Genomic DNA, 18,208 nt, shown 5'->3' on the forward strand with positions numbered 1-18,208 from the left:
ACTGGCTTTGCTATAATCAGTCCTACCAGTCTTAGTCAGTTGGGCCACTTACTGACAAGTACCAATCTGGACCACTTTTAATTTTTTAAGTGTTTCCCTGTTGGTCCAAAACAGTCCTTGCTTAGTGACTTTCAGAACACATTCCGTAGCCTTATAATTGCCTTCAGGACTTTTCATTTGAAGGCATATTTATTAGTCCATATTGTCTCCTTAGTTTGTTTTTTCCAATTTGCATTGAAGGTTTTAGGTGGGTCATTCAGGAAACTGTAATAGGAACATCTTACACTCAAACCTCAGGAGCAACTAGCTCCTTTAGTTCATGAACATGTGTTTTCATCTATTAAGTAGAAAAAAATAGTTATTATATTGAGTCACACACTGCTATTTTTGTGTTTCTGTTGTGTTGTAAATGCCAAAGGAACTACAACAGCCTATAACATATTTCAGTTCCTTTCTAGATTTCGCAAATAAAAAATTATGCCAGCTGTCTTTTCTAAGGTCCCTTTTTGTATGGCTCTACTGATAGGTTAATAATATGACCATTGAATGTTTGCATAAGCATTTTTAAGTCTAGATAGCAGAATACATAAAACTGCTAGAAATTGAGATATCTGGACGCTAGTTGCTGTCCAATATAAGCTACTTCTTACTTTTCTTATTCCAGCTGTTCTCCTTGCTGTAATGCTGTCATTGCATTGTAACACAGCTGTGAATCAGTGTCTTCCTCTTAGCTCCCATTTGTATGTTTAAAAGAATTTTTAAATCCTCTGATTAAATGTTGTATTTGAGCACAGGATGCTTATTGTATCTGAATGGAACACCACTGTATAGTTAAAATAGGATTTGGCAAATAGTTTATATTTCCCTACCAAACAAAAGCAAACCTATCTGTCAATTACACCATAATTTGTCAAGGTCTGTGAAGGTAATGGTAAAGGGTTTTGATGGCATAAACTAAAAAGTGTGTATCCATAGTTTTGTTACAATTCTTAATGCAAACCCTAAAATTGTATTCACATAACCTAAGGGAAGTGATGCTATCTGTGGTATAGAAATAGTAAATTATTAATGAAATTAAATATACAGATACAGCATATTAAATATTAATGCCCTTTTAATGTTAATCATGAGTAGAACTCATGTAAATGCCTTTTCTCATAATCTCTGCAAAATTTAAATTCCATCTCTCCCTTCACATGGGGAAATAAAAACTAACATACATTTTCTTTTTATAAAGATTTAGGGGACAGATTTAGATAAATTTTATTTTTAAAATACCACCAGTAATCAACCATGGGTTGTTTTCTACAGTTTCTAAGTATGTCAGAGAAATGTTGTTTAAAGCACTTGTAATACCATTTTGTGTCTTAGACCAGCTCTGGAGCCAAAGCTGCAAGTGCTGTGTTTTATGGCCTCAGAGGCAGGCAGAGTTAGAGAGGGAACTGAAGTCACAGGGAATTGGCTTGGTCCTTTGTTTGGGCCACTCCACTGTGAGCAGACTAATTTCCATGAAGTCTTTGGCTGAAATCCTACTCTAAATGGTTTTAAACATGCAAAGGCAAAAGAATACACAACTCCATGACTGATGCACATAGCACTGTTATGGGGTGCTGGGGTTGGGATCAGTGGTTCAGGTTGAACCTGATTAAACCAAATTCTAACAGGCAAAAATTATAAGCTACTCTGGTTAAAACTTCTATAATAATCTATTTTTTTTTCTCATTTCCCATTCTCCCACTAAACAGAAAGAGAATTTGACCCAAATAAGCACTGTGGAGTACTGGATCCTGAAACAAAGAAACCTTGCACAAGATCACTCACCTGCAAGGTATTTTTCTTAGAAGATAAAATATCAGATGCTTTGTTATAGTTTAAATCCTACCACAGTAGTTTGAGAGGTCATACCTGCTCCTGTCTTACAGACAATGGGTATGGTATTCAGGCGCTGTCTTCAGGTAATTCTTTTGTGTAATTCTGTTTCTTTGAATCAGAGCATCTGCATTATTCCACTGATATTTCTAAAAAGATTTTTTTCATGTCATTTTATTATGCAAAAAGCATTAACGTTTCATGTAGAAGCCCGAGTGTTATTTTAAATGCTTCTTTTTTGGTTCATGTGTGCAACAATGTTAAAGTATAGTCAGTTTTTAGTAAAAAAAATTACCATATTTTTGTATAATAAATTACTTGGAGGCTGCCCTTGTGATAGTAATAACTCCTGCATCAAAAAGTAGCTGCAGTGTGAGACATTTCTAATGAACATTTGTATGTGTATGTGCTGCCTGTCAGTAGAGATCATCAGCTAAATTTACTTTAAAATCTATTCATGTTTTTCAATCCAATGAAATCAGTTTTTCATTGTAAGTTAAAAGCTACAATGATTTTCTTAATATCTTTAAATTGCTGCAATTCTATTTTCTATCTTGAAAAAGGTAAGTCAATAATCTCTATTATATAAAAATTGTTGCAAAAAGTAATTTTAGCCTTGATGTTGGCTTTTCTTAAGAATGACTTTATAAGTTATCAAAGATAATGTGGAATAGCAGCTTTATTTCCATAACTGTGGCTAAAGTTGTTTGAAGTAGATTTTATCTTTTAGAATAGTGGTGTATCAGAAGTGTAGAGGACTCATAAACAATGTCATGCACACACAAATGCTTTTTAACCACCCTATTTTTAGACTCATTCACTTAATCATCGACGAGCAGTTCCAGGCCGTAAAAAACAGTTTGACATCCTTCTAGCTGAACACAAAGCTCGATCCAGGGAAAAAGAAGTTGCAAAAGACAAAGAGCATCCACCATCTGCAAGGGAAAGCTATCAGAGCCAGTCCACACCAGCACAAGACTCTCTGTCAGGATCCTCAGTGAACTCTGGGCAAGAATCTAAAGTAACATCTCCTGCAAAATCTAGACCACCAAATTCTGTACTTCCAAGGTAAGCAGTTCTCCAGTGTGGAATGTTGCATTCTGAAGGTGCTGTAAGAAATTTCTTAGACGTTCATACAGCTCATTTTATAAGTATTTAATACTTGTTTAGGCTATTACACAATAAAACATACTAATATAAGAATTTCTGCTAGTTTATGTTAACTGAACTCTGTCCATGGTAGCCTGTGATCTAATTGGGAATGAGGAAAGGAATAGTGTCCACCCTTGGCTCAGAATCTCAGACTAACTGCATTTTTTTGCTAAAATGGTAGTTATAATTAGGAAATAGTATATTCAAGTTATTTGGTCACAATTGAGAAAAAAAGTCTATTTACATGAATCAGTGTAGGTATTAGTGGTAAAATTCTGTACATTTATATAGAATTTTTCTCCAGAAATAGTTTTCCAATTACAGTGTAATTTAGTGTTGATTTAAAGCTATTGATATGAAACTATCCATAGCATGTCTTCCCTTGTTTTGAAGAGTTTTCTTAGAAAGGACAGAAGTTTTCATTGTCCTTTTCTTAGAAGGACAATGAAAACTTCTGAAGGCATCCTTTTGCAAAAACCAGTGTGAGGTATTTAATCTACTGAATTCTAATCATCCTCTGGAAAACTTCCCATACGTTTTGTTTATTTGTGGGACTTTTTTGGTACTAATTTTGGCTGGAGTGCATAGAGCTAAATTAGTTGGCTTTTTTCATCTTTATATTTTTTCATCATTCATTTCTTTGCAGAAACCTTGGTCAGGACTGAGTGCTCATTTTGGGACTGTCCTACTATGATAGTCCCTATTTCCTACTACGATAGTCCTCATGAAGTATCAAAGAGATACTTCTTGTATTTGCTATCTCAGACAGCTGTTTCCAATTCTTTGTGTGGCCACCAAGCCTGAATGCAGTTTCATTCCTGCAGTGGCAGAGGTGGGCCTTGCAGGGTTTGAGTGAAAAAACAATGAAAGAATACCCACAGATGAATTGGTGCTTCTCTGCCTAATTCTTGTAAAAGCAGTGACCTTACACAGAGAGCAGCACAGACAGACAGATAGAAATGGGGTTCAGTAGGTGTTACAGTCAAAGTAGCAAAACTGGAGTTTTGATGGCATAAACTTCCATGGCAATTCCGTGAGAGTCAGCTGCAGAAATTGCAGAGGTAGCAGTACTCGAGGAGGAGGAGGATTTTAGCAGTCAGACACTGTGTTTGTAGTCTGCATTTCTGTTTCTGCTGCAGTGCCTCTGTGGGGTTGTCCTGCCTGTTTCAGCGCAGCCACGGAAACCTTGTGGCCTCTCTGTGCTGGCCAGCGAGCCTGGGGCTCTGCTGCTGCTGCTCGGGGGCTGCTCTGTCCTGAGAGCAGGAGCTCATTGTGGCTGAAGATCATCTACAGATTTTGCCCAGTGTGGACATCTCCTCAGCCTCAGAACTCTCAATACATACATGGTTGTACAGACTGTAATTGAGAAGCTTTTCCACCCCCACTTCTAACCTAATCTGTTTTCAAACTCCTTTTGAAAGGCAAGGCACCATCATACCCTGTGGCATTGTAGACAAAGGTAAAGAAAACCTACATGCTGTGAGGAGCTCTCTCAGTTACTGCACTCACTAATCTACCTGTACAGGGGGTCAGCTAAACACTCTTATATTTAGTACACTAATTTTAGTAGAATTTTTGTAATTGAACCCTTGGGATTAATCAAGTAGCAGAGTAATGGTTCATTGTAGGAAAACTTTTTATACCTGATTTTTATTTGAGTTTTAAATATACTTTGTCTCTCAAGATCTGAAATCCAACTTCATGACAAATTTCAAACTTCAAGCAATAGAAGGGTCCTTTTGTTTACATGAACTTGGTGACAACCTGTCATGGTTTGACGCTGGCACAATGCCAGTGCCCCCATGAAAATATATTATCCTTAGTGTCTGCTATGAGATGTGACCAGGAATAGAGCAAAGCAGGCTCCAACTTAGGAATAAAGAAGAAAAACTTTATTAACCTACAACTATATATAAAAAGAAACACACACAGAACTCAGAATGAAAACCTTCCAAAAACATTCCTCCTCCCCCCACCAAATTTCCAATACATCACAGTAGTACAAAACTTTTGATTCTCAATTCAGTTACCACCCCTCAGATCACCAACTCTCAGTCCATCAGCACCCTTTAGATAATCAATTCTCAGTTCATCAAGAAGAGAGGAGTCCCTCTTGTACCACAGGCTTTCCTGGAAACACAGTTGAGACCTCCTGTGTTTCCCCCTGGGAGCTCTCTGCTTTTAACCCCCCGTGTTCTCAGAGGCATATCCATGTCCTCAGTGGCCACACCAGGTGCCAGTATTCAAATCTGAGCACCTATTGGTTTGACCACAGCATCCCAAAAAACTCACTTCCTTTTCAAACCAGGACACAACCCCACAGTACATTTCTGACAAGATGAAATGTCAGCTATTCAGTGTCTTTTACTGTCCTTGTTTACATTGATCATTTCTGGCATCATTTGCTTTAATGCTTGATGCCAGCAGGTAGGTTTATAGAGCCTTTGGACACTGATGATTTAAATGTATATTCTCCTTCTAGACCTTCATCTGCAAATAGCATAAACAGCACCAGTTCTTCAAACCACAGTGGGTACGTACCAGAACTGCCACTGCCTTCCATGGGAGGAGATATCACAAGCAGATTGTCCAGTGATGAAGGAGAAGCGGATGGAGCTGAAGAATCTGAGAAATTAGACTGTCACTTTTCTGGACACCATCCCAGACCTCTTGGGGTATGTGTCAGTCTCTGGCATGCCTTGCCATTGTTCTTGCAAAATTAGGGAGAGGAGAACAAATAAGTAATTTAATAAGAAGGTAAGGAATGAAGACCTGACATTCTGAAAACTGTTCTAAAGAGAAAAAATACATTTAACAGAAAAGGGTATGGATGTGATAAGGTAGGAGGAGACCACTGGTCAGTACACATGATACATTGATGTAGGACAAGATGGGCAGCAGAAAATCAGTTGTTCTGTTTTTAGATTGTCCTCTCAGTAGACCTCAAATTGTGTGTAGTTCTGCTAAACTGAGGAAAGTTGCATCGCTTTAGATGTGACATGAGCAGATATTCTCTTGGTTGCAGTTCCTACAAAACTACCTGGCAGCTGGTGGCAGAAGGCTAGTACAGTGCTCCATTGATTTCTGTAGCCTGGTTTAAAGCAGTAATTAAATGTCATTTATGTGAGTGTATGTGGACTTAGAAACTATTGCTTCATTTATCTCAAAATGGAAAGGTTCAAGTATGTGTTTGAGCAGCTGGTTTTGTCTTTCTCCTGTGTTAGTGAGAAATTTCATTGTAAGTAGTAAAAGCTGCTTTGTGGTATTATCTCTGCAGTGTGAATTTGTTTACACTGTTCAAACCAAGAAGCAATGGGAGAACTCTTGAAATTCTTAGGAGCTGTTTCTCATAAAAATTGAGCCAAGGAATACATTTATGTGTTTTCCATACGATATGCAGAATAAAACAAACATTGTGATAACTGGTAGCATTGTTTGTATTCCCTAGAGCAAAGGAGAACTTGTTACTGTCAGACACCAGAAAAAAGCATGACCCAAACATTAAGTGACTGTCAGACAAAATCCTGTATTTGGTTCTTACAGAGAAAATGTGAGTTACTGTAGTCCACATAATACTGTGATATGCAGAAACTTCCTGTTTCCTTGGTACTATTGTATGCTGCTTTGGTATTCCTGACTGCTTCTCTATGAATTAAAAACTAAAGGTTCACTGCATGGGTGCCCACACAATTCAAAAAATAATCTAAGTGCAGCCAGTTCTTGTGCATGCCTCAGCAGTGAGGCGTGGCTGTCAATAGCCATTTTGGTTTAGGATCCTAGTTCTGTTTCAAGGCAAACCCACTGACTCATCTGTTCTCTGAAATCTTAGCATCTCTCAACTGAAGCAGTTACTGGTAGTGAAACCAGTTCTTGGTCTGTATCAGTGTGAAGTCAGAAAAGATAACATAAATCACCTCCAGATCATGCTAAATTGCTGAATTTTGTGTTAAAGTAGACTGTTTTCCTTACTAAGTCCCTCTCCTGGCCAGCTGGTAATAATTAAACAGGGGGAAAGTCAGTAGTTACTTAAATTGCCTCTTGTTGTTACTTGATGTTAGTGGTGGCTCCCTGGGAGCTGAGGCTAGTTTGTCAGCTTAGGTGGTGGTTTTAATTAACGTGTTTAACCTTGCCATGAAACAGACTTAAAATGAACAGTTGCAGTCTCCACTTGCTGTCCATTATGACAAGTTTTTTGAATGGGTGCTCTTCTACCACATCAGTGCTTCTGCTGTCAGCCAGAATTGCTGTGACTGGGTCCCTTGTATGATGGAGAGTTGTTCTGTTTTTTGAGAGTGGTTTGTAACAGGTTTCTCTCCTACAAACAGGCATTGCATCATTTCGATCAGTAAGACTGAGCTGAAACAAGAGCAAATTCCTGATTGTAACATTTGAGTGTAGTAGGACTTTTCAGGAAGCTCTCCAGAGGAAAGGGTGCAAGTACTCCTGAGCTCTGCAGAATTCTCAAAATACTAGTCCTCCAGTTGATTTTCATGCGCTGTCAAGAGTGTATCCCATGTTCTGTTGTAGCACAGATGCCATGGATGATAATTTACTTTTTTACTGAAATGTCAGGGGTTTGTTTATTAAGTAGATACTAAAGAGGTTCCCATTGCACTTTTCTTCCTCTTCGGTTATATTTTTATTGCTGTCATGCAATTATGAGATTTAAGACACCCAGAACAGTGTAACTTGTCTTTCTGAGGCAGTAAGAATTTTTTCTCTAAAAGTACCTGAACAGTTACATTCTTTTTCTGGCACTGATTTGTTAATAAAGTATGAAATATACTTTACACTAAGCTGAAATGCTATGCCCATATTTCATAATTCTTAAAAAAAACCTCTTCTGTAGATCATGAAAACCATGTTTTAAAAGAAGTTTTATATACATGATACAAATTACAACAGTATTCCTTGATCAGTCAATAAATATTTCGTCATGTGGAAATACATTTTTATAAGCAACACTGAAATACCTTTTCTTTCAGTTCTGTTCATATGGCAGTCGTTTAATGGGAAGAGGGTACTATGTCTTTGACAGAAGATGGGACCATTTTCGATTCGCACTGAACTCCATGGTAGAAAAACACTTGAACTCACAGATGTGGAAGTAAGTGGGATTTTTTTATGCTTGGTGGGTAATTTACATTTTTCATTCTGTAAAACTTCTAAATTAGGCACTCCATGGCCAGCGTTTGTAAAATTGCCTCTTAATTAATTACCTCTTAATTACCTCTATTAAGGTATAGCAGTAACCTGTACACAAATCTTATCTTCTCTGTTAAGGAATATACAGCCCAACAGAACAACCTCCTAGTCCAATGTAAGTTTCTGCCAGATTTAGGACTCTTTCTAGTCCCTAAGAATGCAGATTTTTGCTTAGAATTTTATACCTTTATCATGCCCCTGTATCACCCATTCAGGCTTTGCTGTGCAAGACTCATGAGTTGTAAGATAAGGAACTTGGTGCACATCTGTCTGTGTGTAAGATGGAATATGATAGGTTTTTAATTCATAGTGCCCTTACTGCCTTTGGGATTTAAAAATTCTGACTATTACTCACTGTTGAAGCACCTCTCTATCACATATGCAGGTTCCAAGCACTATAGGCTTTGACTACACACATCCATTGAAATAGACTGCACTTCTAAAATAAATGTTAGTTCTTTTTTAAAAAAAAGTAATTAAAAGCTCATGGCATCTGCAGCTAGGATTGAGTTTTTGGAGGTATTCTGCTACAGAATATGCATTCTTCTTCCAATGCAATGATGCTAAAGTGCAGTGTTTCATGTCACTGTTTATTATCAGGACTGTGTTATATTCATTGGATGCCAGCCATTAGATAAACAAGGTTTGATTTTTATTTAAATATATATTTTTAAGCACTAAAGCTTGGCTTGTCTGACTAACCTGGTAACTTAATGATAATGGTGCCATTGTGCTAGGAGTTTGGAAATGGTTGGTTCTGCCATAAAAGGGCCAGTTTCATGTCTGTTCAGAGACTGATCATGCTCAATCTGCTTTGTAAATCCATAAACTAGTGTCTGTCACCTTCCATAAATAAAAATATTTTAGTTTCCTTATATAGGAAGATTAAAATTTGTTACCTATTGGCTTTGTTTGTCAGGAGAAAAGATGCTTGGGCATCTGAAAAAGCATATACCACCACTAGTACAAACTAGTACAGAAAACAAAACCTCTATAGTAGTTATTCGAAACCAGAAGTAAACAGGCTTTATCCTGCTCCCACTAAATCTGATTTTAAAAGTTTTCCCAAATTTTAGCTGTTTATGTAATCTCTAATACTTTAATGAGCTCCAGCTATACTCACTTGTCTGTGTAACACAGGAAGCTGACAGTGCCTAACCCTGTTTTATTCCTCTGCTGTCCTCAACCCTCCTCTGGGCTGACCTTTCCCTGTGCTCCCCAGGCAGAGCTGGGTATGAGGCTGCTGTTCTGTAGCTCTGCAGCTGTGGCCAGAGGTGCAGGGATGCAGGGCCATGTTCTCAAAACTAACATTAACAAAGTACTTCTATCTCTAGTTCTCAAAGTACTTTGCAAAGGCGGGTAGGAATTGTTGGCCCCTTCTTTAAAAGGAGCCTGAAGGACAGCTCTGATAAGCAGCTGTGTTTGCATTGCAAGTGGCAGGCAGTAGGACTTCCTCACTTCTGACAGCATGGACTGTATGTAATCCCTTATGTACCTGTGCCATAAACTGTGTTCTGTCCAACAGTCTCCATAGGAGGAATACCTGGAGAGAACACTTGTAATTAGGATTTGATTTATGATAAGACAGCACACCCAGGGCTGCTCCTTTATCGTACTTCTGTGAGGGTAAGAGTAAGCCTTTAAAAATGGGAAAGGTGTCACTAGTGAGGATACCAAGGGCAGAGTTATGGGGCTGTACAGCTTCTTAGAAAAGAGAAATAGGATTAAACTGTGACTCAAATGTAGGTCTAAATAATGAGAAAAGATCACATAATAGTTTTCCAAGAGACATTATGAAGATCTGGTTCTTCAATAATGCCACATTAGACAAAATAATAGGTGATGGCTGAATGGAAAGGAATTTGAATACATCCTACTAATTTCACAGGTAATATTATTATACTTTCTTCTCAAAAGAGTATTCAGCTGTTTATAAAGCTTATCAAGCTCTGTTTAATATTTTGTCAATTTTTCAATATTAGTGGAAATTAATCAATAATTTGCCTGTTTAATCCCACCTAACCAGCTCTCAAAAGATCTGTTGGGAATAGCACTGCATTTGGAAAGGGGTGATCGTTCCTCTTTGTGCTCAATGATTAAGTGCTTCACAACCCCCCAGATGGCTCATTTACTGCCTTAATGAAATCTAACCTATGAATTTAGGTTGATATTGAAACTGTTCCACAATCTGAACTTTGAAGCAAAAGATATGTAATTTATGAAACATAGTGACTAGGATATGTATAGGTGCCACCATCAGGCATTTTATTTGCATTTTGTAACTGTTTGGTAAAATAAAAGAAGGAAAAAGGAAATGAAATTTGTAATACTGTGTTTAAATTGTAATACTGTGCACTTAATTGCTGGATGTGATTAATAGAATAGAATAGGAATCAAAATTATAATGAACTAGGTTCGCCTTTTTGAATAAGTTAATGGAAATTATTTCCTATCTGCTTTTTTTATGGAATTTTTTATGTATCTCATTTTTTTTTCCTTTCCTTTTCTGTTTAGGAAAATCCCTCCTGCGGCAGACAGTCCCATGCCTTCTCCAGCAGCACATGTCTCCACTCCTTTTCCAGCATCAGTCTTACAGCCCTTCAGCAATCCCAGTGCAGTGTATATTCCTTCAACACCTATCAGTTCAAGGATCACTTCTTCTTACATAATGACATCAGCCATGTTATCAAATGCAGCCTTTGTGACAGCGGCAGAGACGAATTCCATAATGTCACACACCACAGCTTTTCCTCACGTGGCTGCAAGCCTAAGTATCATGGACTCAACTTTTAAGGCGCCATCAGCTGTGTCACCAGTGCCAGCAGTCATCCCTTCCCCATCCCACAAGCCATCCAAAACAAAAACCAGCAAATCCTCAAAAGTGAAAGACCTGTCATCTCGGAGTGATGAGTCTTCGAGTAACAAAAAGAAAAAGCCGCAGTCGTCGTCTTCATCGTCGTCATCATCCTCATTATCTTTGCAGACATCTTCCTCATCTTCATTTTCAGGGTCCCACAAAAAGAACTGTGTCCTGAACCCCAGTTCAACGTTGAACTCCTATCAGGCGACATCCTCCTATAACAGTGTGTCTGTGCACAATACCAATAATGGAACAAGCCCACTCAGTGCCAAATCGGAGCCCTCAGGACGGACTTCACTGTCAAGTAGTTCAACAGACTCAGTGAAACACATGAGCATGGTAGTGAGCAGTATTGACACTTCTAATCTGTCTGTATCTCCTCTCGTGCACCACTCAGGGGACCACTCCCTGGGAGCACATAATGCAGTGTCTTCTCTACCCCTTTCTTTTGACAAATCAGAAGGAAAAAAACGTAAAAACTCTAGTTCTAGTAGCAAAGCCTGTAAAATCACTAAAATGCCTGGTATGAATAGTGTTCATAGAAAGAGCACTGCCAACCTTATTTCTGCGGTGCCAGATCCTACAAGCAGCTCCATCTCTCGGCAGGTAAGGGACTCTTCCAGTTATTTTTTTGCAGATCATGTCTGACTTCCTTGAAATATTTCATCCATTCTGAAAAGAAAATACCACATTTGCTTCAGATGGGTTTTCATCACACAACTTACTTTCTAGGTTAATAAAGAAACATATTTGTATTTGTTTTGTACCAGTCATAGAAAGATGTTTTGAGAGTTAAAAAAAATTTATATATATGTACATACATATGTGTATGTATATGTATATATATAAATACTTTCTCAAAATATTTTTATGAGATTTTTTTATTCAATTATTAAAGTACCTATTTGTATCTCTGAAAGTAAAATTGAATGTCCAGAATGGATAAATAATTTTTAGAAAAAAAAATTGCTTAATTCTCATCTTTCTGAAATAAATTGTGTTATTGAAACAGGAAGATGAGAGTCAGAATTTCTGTTTATTTCTTTTCCCAAACTTGTTGCTGGTTCATTTCCTAATGCTATGCTAGTCTCTTCATATCTCTTCTGTAAAACATCTACCTTTCTCCTGGAGAGAGTCTGAGGTGCCTGACCACAGATGTTGTTCCCTGTTTGAAACTGGAAAAAATTAAGAAATTAAGTTCTTAACTGGATGACCTTTAGGGGATATTTGGTTACCTTTTTCAGTGTACCTGTGTTCACAGAATATTGAAGTCAGTGCAGCAGATAAGGTTACACACACTTCCTTCATTGACAGCAGCAGAGCTTTGGCTTCTCTTTCAGTGGTGCTACACAAGAACAAAAGTATATGTGAAGTAAGATCTGGTGGGAAAGCTGCCAGTAGGATCTTTATAATGATCTAAATATGATCTTTATAATGATCTACTGCTTCATTCTGCTACTGTGTCCAGTGCTGTGCTGTGCACACAAAACAGCGCTTGGCCCTGGCATCTGGAAGACAAAGCCATAGAAAGTAGGATACCTCAGAGAATCCAGAGAAGGTAGCTTAGGAAATTTTGCTTTGGTTTGGTTTTTTTGTTTGTGAAACTCTCATTTCCTGAGGATATTGCACATAAAAACAAGTGGAATTTTGAAAAGAAGATAGTAAGGGCAGAGCAATCCATTAGTAATACGGCAGAAATGGGAGAGGAAAAAGGGAATAAATGAATCCTAAAGCTGCTGTAGGAGACAGAATGAATGTCTCAAAGAATGGCCTAGCAGGTATATTTTCTCTTTCCTACTTCCAGCAGAGGTGCCACAGAGATGACTTGTTTGGCTTTTTAAAATGGGGAGTGGCATTGTCTTTCTATTATTTCTATTTCTATTCTATGCCTCTTAAATGTGTCCTGCAATCAGAACTGATCTTCAGGTAACTGAAGTCAGTAGAGGTTGCTGTAAATTCTTCCTTCTGTCACTCAGTCTGAATTTTGAAACATGTGTGTCCAAAAAGATTAAATTGCCCTGAGGTTTAAGGTTTCAAATGGAAAGAAAAAGTAAGTACAAATTGGTACTTTGGTACAAACATAGGTAATAGGAAATGGATTGTATAATCTTTTCCCAGGACACAGACTGTGTCTGTAGCTAGCACAGTGTGAGGAAATCTTACAGAGATTCTGAGTTCAAATCCTGAGCTCCCTTGGGATCAAATCCGTTCTTTAGTGTCATCCCTGTTTCAGTTTTGTGATGTATTTCATCATGTTGCACAGCAATAGAAGTAAATAAACCACAAGAAATCAATCAGAGGTCTTTGCTGAATATTTGTAAAAATGTAATTCTGACTAGTATTTTTTTCTTAAGTAAGAGGTTAAATATTTGTAATGAGTGTTACAATATACAGATATTTAAACATGTTAAAACATTATATTAAATATTATACAGATATTAAAACGTGTTACCTCCTCAAAAATAGGAGGTAAAATGGAGTTAATTGTATTTCAGAAGTCTAGCTGGCAGCTAATTGTCTTTGTGACAAGGATACTCTATGCAATACAAAATAAATTGAATTTGTACCCATTTAAGCATATGGGTCAAATAATATTACATACTCTACATATGTATATTGAAACTCTGGAGAATACAATATTTAAATTCCCTTTTAAGCTGTGCTGTTTGACTTGATGTGTTCTAGAAATACAATTACATTAAAAATCCCACCCAAAAAAATTGGTGTAGCTTAAAATCTTACTCCTGTTCCTTCATGTAATAGGGGAAATTGAAGAGATTAAGAACACAGCAACAGGTGATAGGCTCAGGTATAGTTTTCTTATTTAATTCAACTCTAGACTGGATAGATAGTGACTGGAAGTGTAAATCATCGGGTTTTGAAGTACACTTTATTTTTAAAGGACACTGAGGGAAAAAAAATAGGATTTGAGTTTTGGCCTCCCACTTATACTTTTGAAATGGTGTTTCCCATCATTAAAGACCCAAGACATCTGGGAAACTTTCTTTCCTTTCAGAGTGCTGTACCTGTTCAGCCTGTGTGGCCATTTCTCCATTTAAAAGGAGGATATGTATTTCTTAAGAAGGGGTTTATGAATGCTGTAATGGTGTATGTAGAGAAGAAAGATTTGCAGATGTGTCTCAATGTTCTGAATGACCAGGAAAGATAAAAGGTTGTGTATCTTTAGTCAAGATTTGTAGCTGAAGAATGTTAGCCTCTAGAGAACAGCTGAGACAGACAAAACAAGCTGAAGGGAGCAGGACAGGCAAAGACCCATCCTTTTAATCTCCGTGCACCATGGGAGCACCTTCAAAACTAGCTGTAAATAAAAACTTTAAACATTTATTCTGGACAGAGTGTGAACAGAGAACACTGTTTCAAACAATCTCTGTGTGAGAAAGGGCAGGAAGAGGAAGAAAGAGGCTGCCTTTCACTCTGTACCTCAAATGGCAGAATTACAAACAATGCTGCAGAAGGGAGGGAGAAAGCTGCTGTTGTGCAGGCCCTGCCAGCCCATGCCACACCCCCAACAAGTCAGTAAGAACTGGTTGCTGCATTTCTCACTGCTTAGGAGACAGGTCCTTGCTGCCTTTCCATCAAAGGATTAAAATGATGTTACTTGAAGTCAGCGACTTTGTAAACAACTCTTCACACTGCAGTCATCTGCCATTTACAGACAGGTGTCCATGGTTCAGTTTTATCAGTCTTGTAACCCCTGAGGAACCACTCCTGTGACTCAACAGCTGTGTCCCTTCTTGTATCACAACAGAAGTATCTACACCATGTTTACAGGTCATTGTACAAAAACCTATGACAGGCTGCTCTTGCAGAGTGCTGTGAGCTCACAAACATTGAAACAAGCAGATGGAATATTTGCAGTATTATAACAAATTATACATTATTATATATATTATTATAACAAGTACTTTTAAAATGTATATATGTGTACTACAATTTACACTCCTACCCAAAGAAATTCTCTGATGCAGTAAATGGATACAAATGCAAATTTGAACCTCTGGAGTTTCATTCTTTTGATTAATATTTGCTGTATCGAGTAATGATATATGGAAAAAAATAGAATAATTTAGGCCATGCTCTGGTGCTTGGCCACTTGATTTGAACTCCCCAGGAGTGGGGAAGGTCTCCTGGGGAGGATCCCATGACTTGGAGCAGCTGCCCTAAGTGATTCCAGTAACTAGAGAAACCAGTATTTCAGTCTAGAGAGGTGGGGGGGTTATTCCTTCAGCTACTGTTTTGTATGATATTTTCTGACCTGGGACAGTATTTATGTTCCTTTTCAGACTATTGAAATTATACAGGCTCTGAGATAATGATTATTCTATCTGAAGTGTATCTTTTGCAATAGCAAAATACCTATGTTCCAAATGCAACCTGATTAGTACCACGTTACACAGGGAAGGGAAGGCCATCACCAGCATCTGAATTCAACTGACAAATATGCCTCTCAATACTGCTCAATTAATGTTTTTCAGATTGGAAAAAATAGCAGTGTAGCTTTGTCACAATCCAGTCCTTCGAGTACATCAAACCCAGTACACAACAGACAAGTAAGTTGCTTTTAAAAAAGTGTACTTAAGTAGTCTGTAAGCAGTTTTGAAACATTTCATGCTATAAAACCTTTAAATATAATTTCTTTATGAATCCAGTTCTTTATAGAAGCTGCCTTTTGGTGAGCTAATACTAGTTTTCTCCTCTCATATCATTTTTTCCCAGCTACTTTCCCCTCCTAGAATTATGAATTACACATTTTTTGGTTGTTTTTCACCACCTGTGTTATAGCTCAGGTTGGCTCATTGGTTATAGCTCAGTGCTGCTCACTGGCTGTTGCTTTGGTGATAGAGGCTCAGCAGCAGCAGATCTCTGTTTTTTCTATCCCAGTTCTCCTGCTGAGCAAGATGGCACAGCACAGTCCCCAGACTGGCACAGGAGGGACAGCATTTAAAAATAGGCCAGAAGTGAAGCAGCAAAGGGAGAGCAGAAGCAGGACAGAAAAGATGAGGTACTTGACTATTCAGAGAAACTAATCTGAAAACATAACTAAACCATGTGTAATGTGAGTTCTTCTTAAACAGTCTCTGAGTTAGACAATGATAATAAATGCTGCAACTCAGCTTTTTTGATCTGGCCCTCATCTGTCTGGAGGACTGCTACACTTGTTTATTTTAATATGGCCCCTACTATTTGATTCTCCAAGTTGAGTACTTTATCAAGAATATAATATCAAGTTCTTTAGTGTGGAAAGGTTTCCCACCTCAGCAAGGTGTAGTCACAAGTAATCCAGAGGGTTTTTCTGTACAGCCAGTGTCTTAGAATTCTGTTATGTATTCTGGCTAAAGTATGCATGAATAGTTATTCCAAATGGCTGTGCTGTTAGTTTCTGCTGTGTAGACCCAGGAAAAGAATAGTAATGATAACCCACACCCACGCTTTATGCCCATTCAAAATACTCTGAATCGCTCATATCTTCAGATGAACTGCCAAACAGTAATTTTTTTTTCTCTCACTGCTGAATGCAAATATATATGGAAGAGCCACTCTGAAGGGAAAAAAGTGGAAAGTTTCTTCATACTTCTAAGGAGTGGCATTTTTCTGTGTGACACTGTCATCCAACTGCCAGTGACAAACTGTTCTGAAGTGCAAAACTGTTTTTGTTTTAACATCTTGCTCCTGTGTTAGTATAATATACACACTACCCGAGGAGCAGAACTTGTTGGGATCTGTTGCCTAGATCCCATGGGGAAAACCTCAGAGTACAAAACATTAATTTTGTGTCAGCTCTATGTAAACTGAGATTATTGCAGAGCTTTTCAGCTGCCTGTTTTCATAACTTTATCAAAAATAGAAGTGTTTGCTTGTTTTAAGCCCCACAAACTCTTTCTTTTTAAAAATATGTTTCTGTCAGTTTGGCAGTTGATTGTGGAGCTCAAAGTATAAATACAAAAAAAATCAAGTTGATACTAAGTTATATTAAACTTTTTTTAACTTACATAGGATTTTAGTATTTGGAACCATGAATAATGATTCCCTATTTAATAAATGTTTGTCACTGTCAAATCTGAGCTGCTTTGTTGGCAGCTTTTATCTCCAATCTAGCAATTGAATAGTCCCTAAATAAAATTTCCGCCTTAAACTATGCTGTAATATTTCATTATAAAGGTGTTAATAATTAGGTAACAATAAGTGGATCTACAAGTATATGCTGTGTCAGTAAAGGTATTACTGTGGAAGCTGAGCTCTCTGGTTTTGAATGTTAGTGTAACTATAACCATGAGAATCAGGGAGTCCAAGTGAAGCAAGGTCTGTAGGCAGAGACAATCTCTGCTATAAACCAGGGTTTATAGTTGGAAAAATCTGGCAAGTTTTCATGAATACATCATAACAACAGACTTGTAACAATGCAGTTGGAAGCAGAGTTGCAGCTGAATGTGCATATGGAGCAGTTCCTCTGGGCTGCCTCCGCTGTGTTCCCTGGCCAGGCAACCTGGCGGAGCTGTCTGCTGGCTCAGAAGGGAGAGGATTGTTGTTCTCAAGAGAAGGGAGAGAGGTCCATAACTCACCACAGGGCTGAGTGGCTGGGTGAGGATGTGGCTTTTGGAAAATTGTGTTGGGCTCTAAACCCAACCCACACCCCAGTCTCGTTTGCACCTGTGACTGCCCGGGTGCAGTCCAGCTGGGAGCACTTCCAGTGGCCTTCCCAAAGCAGCCAGTCAGAGAGAGACACATGGCAGTGCTGTGAAAGTCACTTGCCACCCATAACTGAGTGTTTCTCATTATTAGTTGTGAGCTGAAGGTGGCCTGTAGTAGTTGTTCTGATGTCACAGGAGTAGCTGCTTTTGATCATTTGCTCCATGTGTTGAAGTTCACTCAGGTTGTCCCGTGGTACTGGTGGATGATGAGAATTGTTGTGGGCCTGTCAGTTCCATCCCATTGCATTAAACTCCATCAGGCTGAACTCAAACAGATTCTTCTCAATTAGTGTTCAATATCAATATTGCTGCCCTTCTTTGAGACCTGAATTAGGGATTGTATACATAAAAGCATGCCTGTTTTTCCAACTATTACTGTTGCTTTAGTAAAAAAAATACTGCTTTTCCCTAC

At 38.1% G+C, this 18,208-nt stretch overlaps 1 protein-coding gene across 3 annotated transcripts in view; it reads left to right on the forward strand.

Moving 5' to 3' along the window:
* The window catches only part of ATXN7L1 (ataxin 7 like 1), a 110,792-nt gene that overhangs the window by 89,323 nt on the left and 3,261 nt on the right, over positions 1-18,208 (forward strand). For all 3 annotated transcript variants that reach the window (XM_031059024.1, XM_005423515.3, XM_031059025.1), the window contains 6 exons: positions 1,746-1,828; positions 2,681-2,937; positions 5,504-5,696; positions 8,007-8,128; positions 10,741-11,692; positions 15,583-15,657. In XM_031059024.1, coding sequence (XP_030914884.1) covers positions 1,746-1,828; positions 2,681-2,937; positions 5,504-5,696; positions 8,007-8,128; positions 10,741-11,692; positions 15,583-15,657 — 1,682 coding nt within the window. The remainder of the gene's footprint in view (positions 1-1,745; positions 1,829-2,680; positions 2,938-5,503; positions 5,697-8,006; positions 8,129-10,740; positions 11,693-15,582; positions 15,658-18,208) is intronic.

This window comes from Geospiza fortis, unplaced genomic scaffold (assembly GCF_000277835.1).
Source record: "Geospiza fortis unplaced genomic scaffold, GeoFor_1.0 scaffold424, whole genome shotgun sequence".
In the NCBI taxonomy this organism is placed as follows: Eukaryota; Metazoa; Chordata; class Aves; order Passeriformes; family Thraupidae; genus Geospiza; species Geospiza fortis.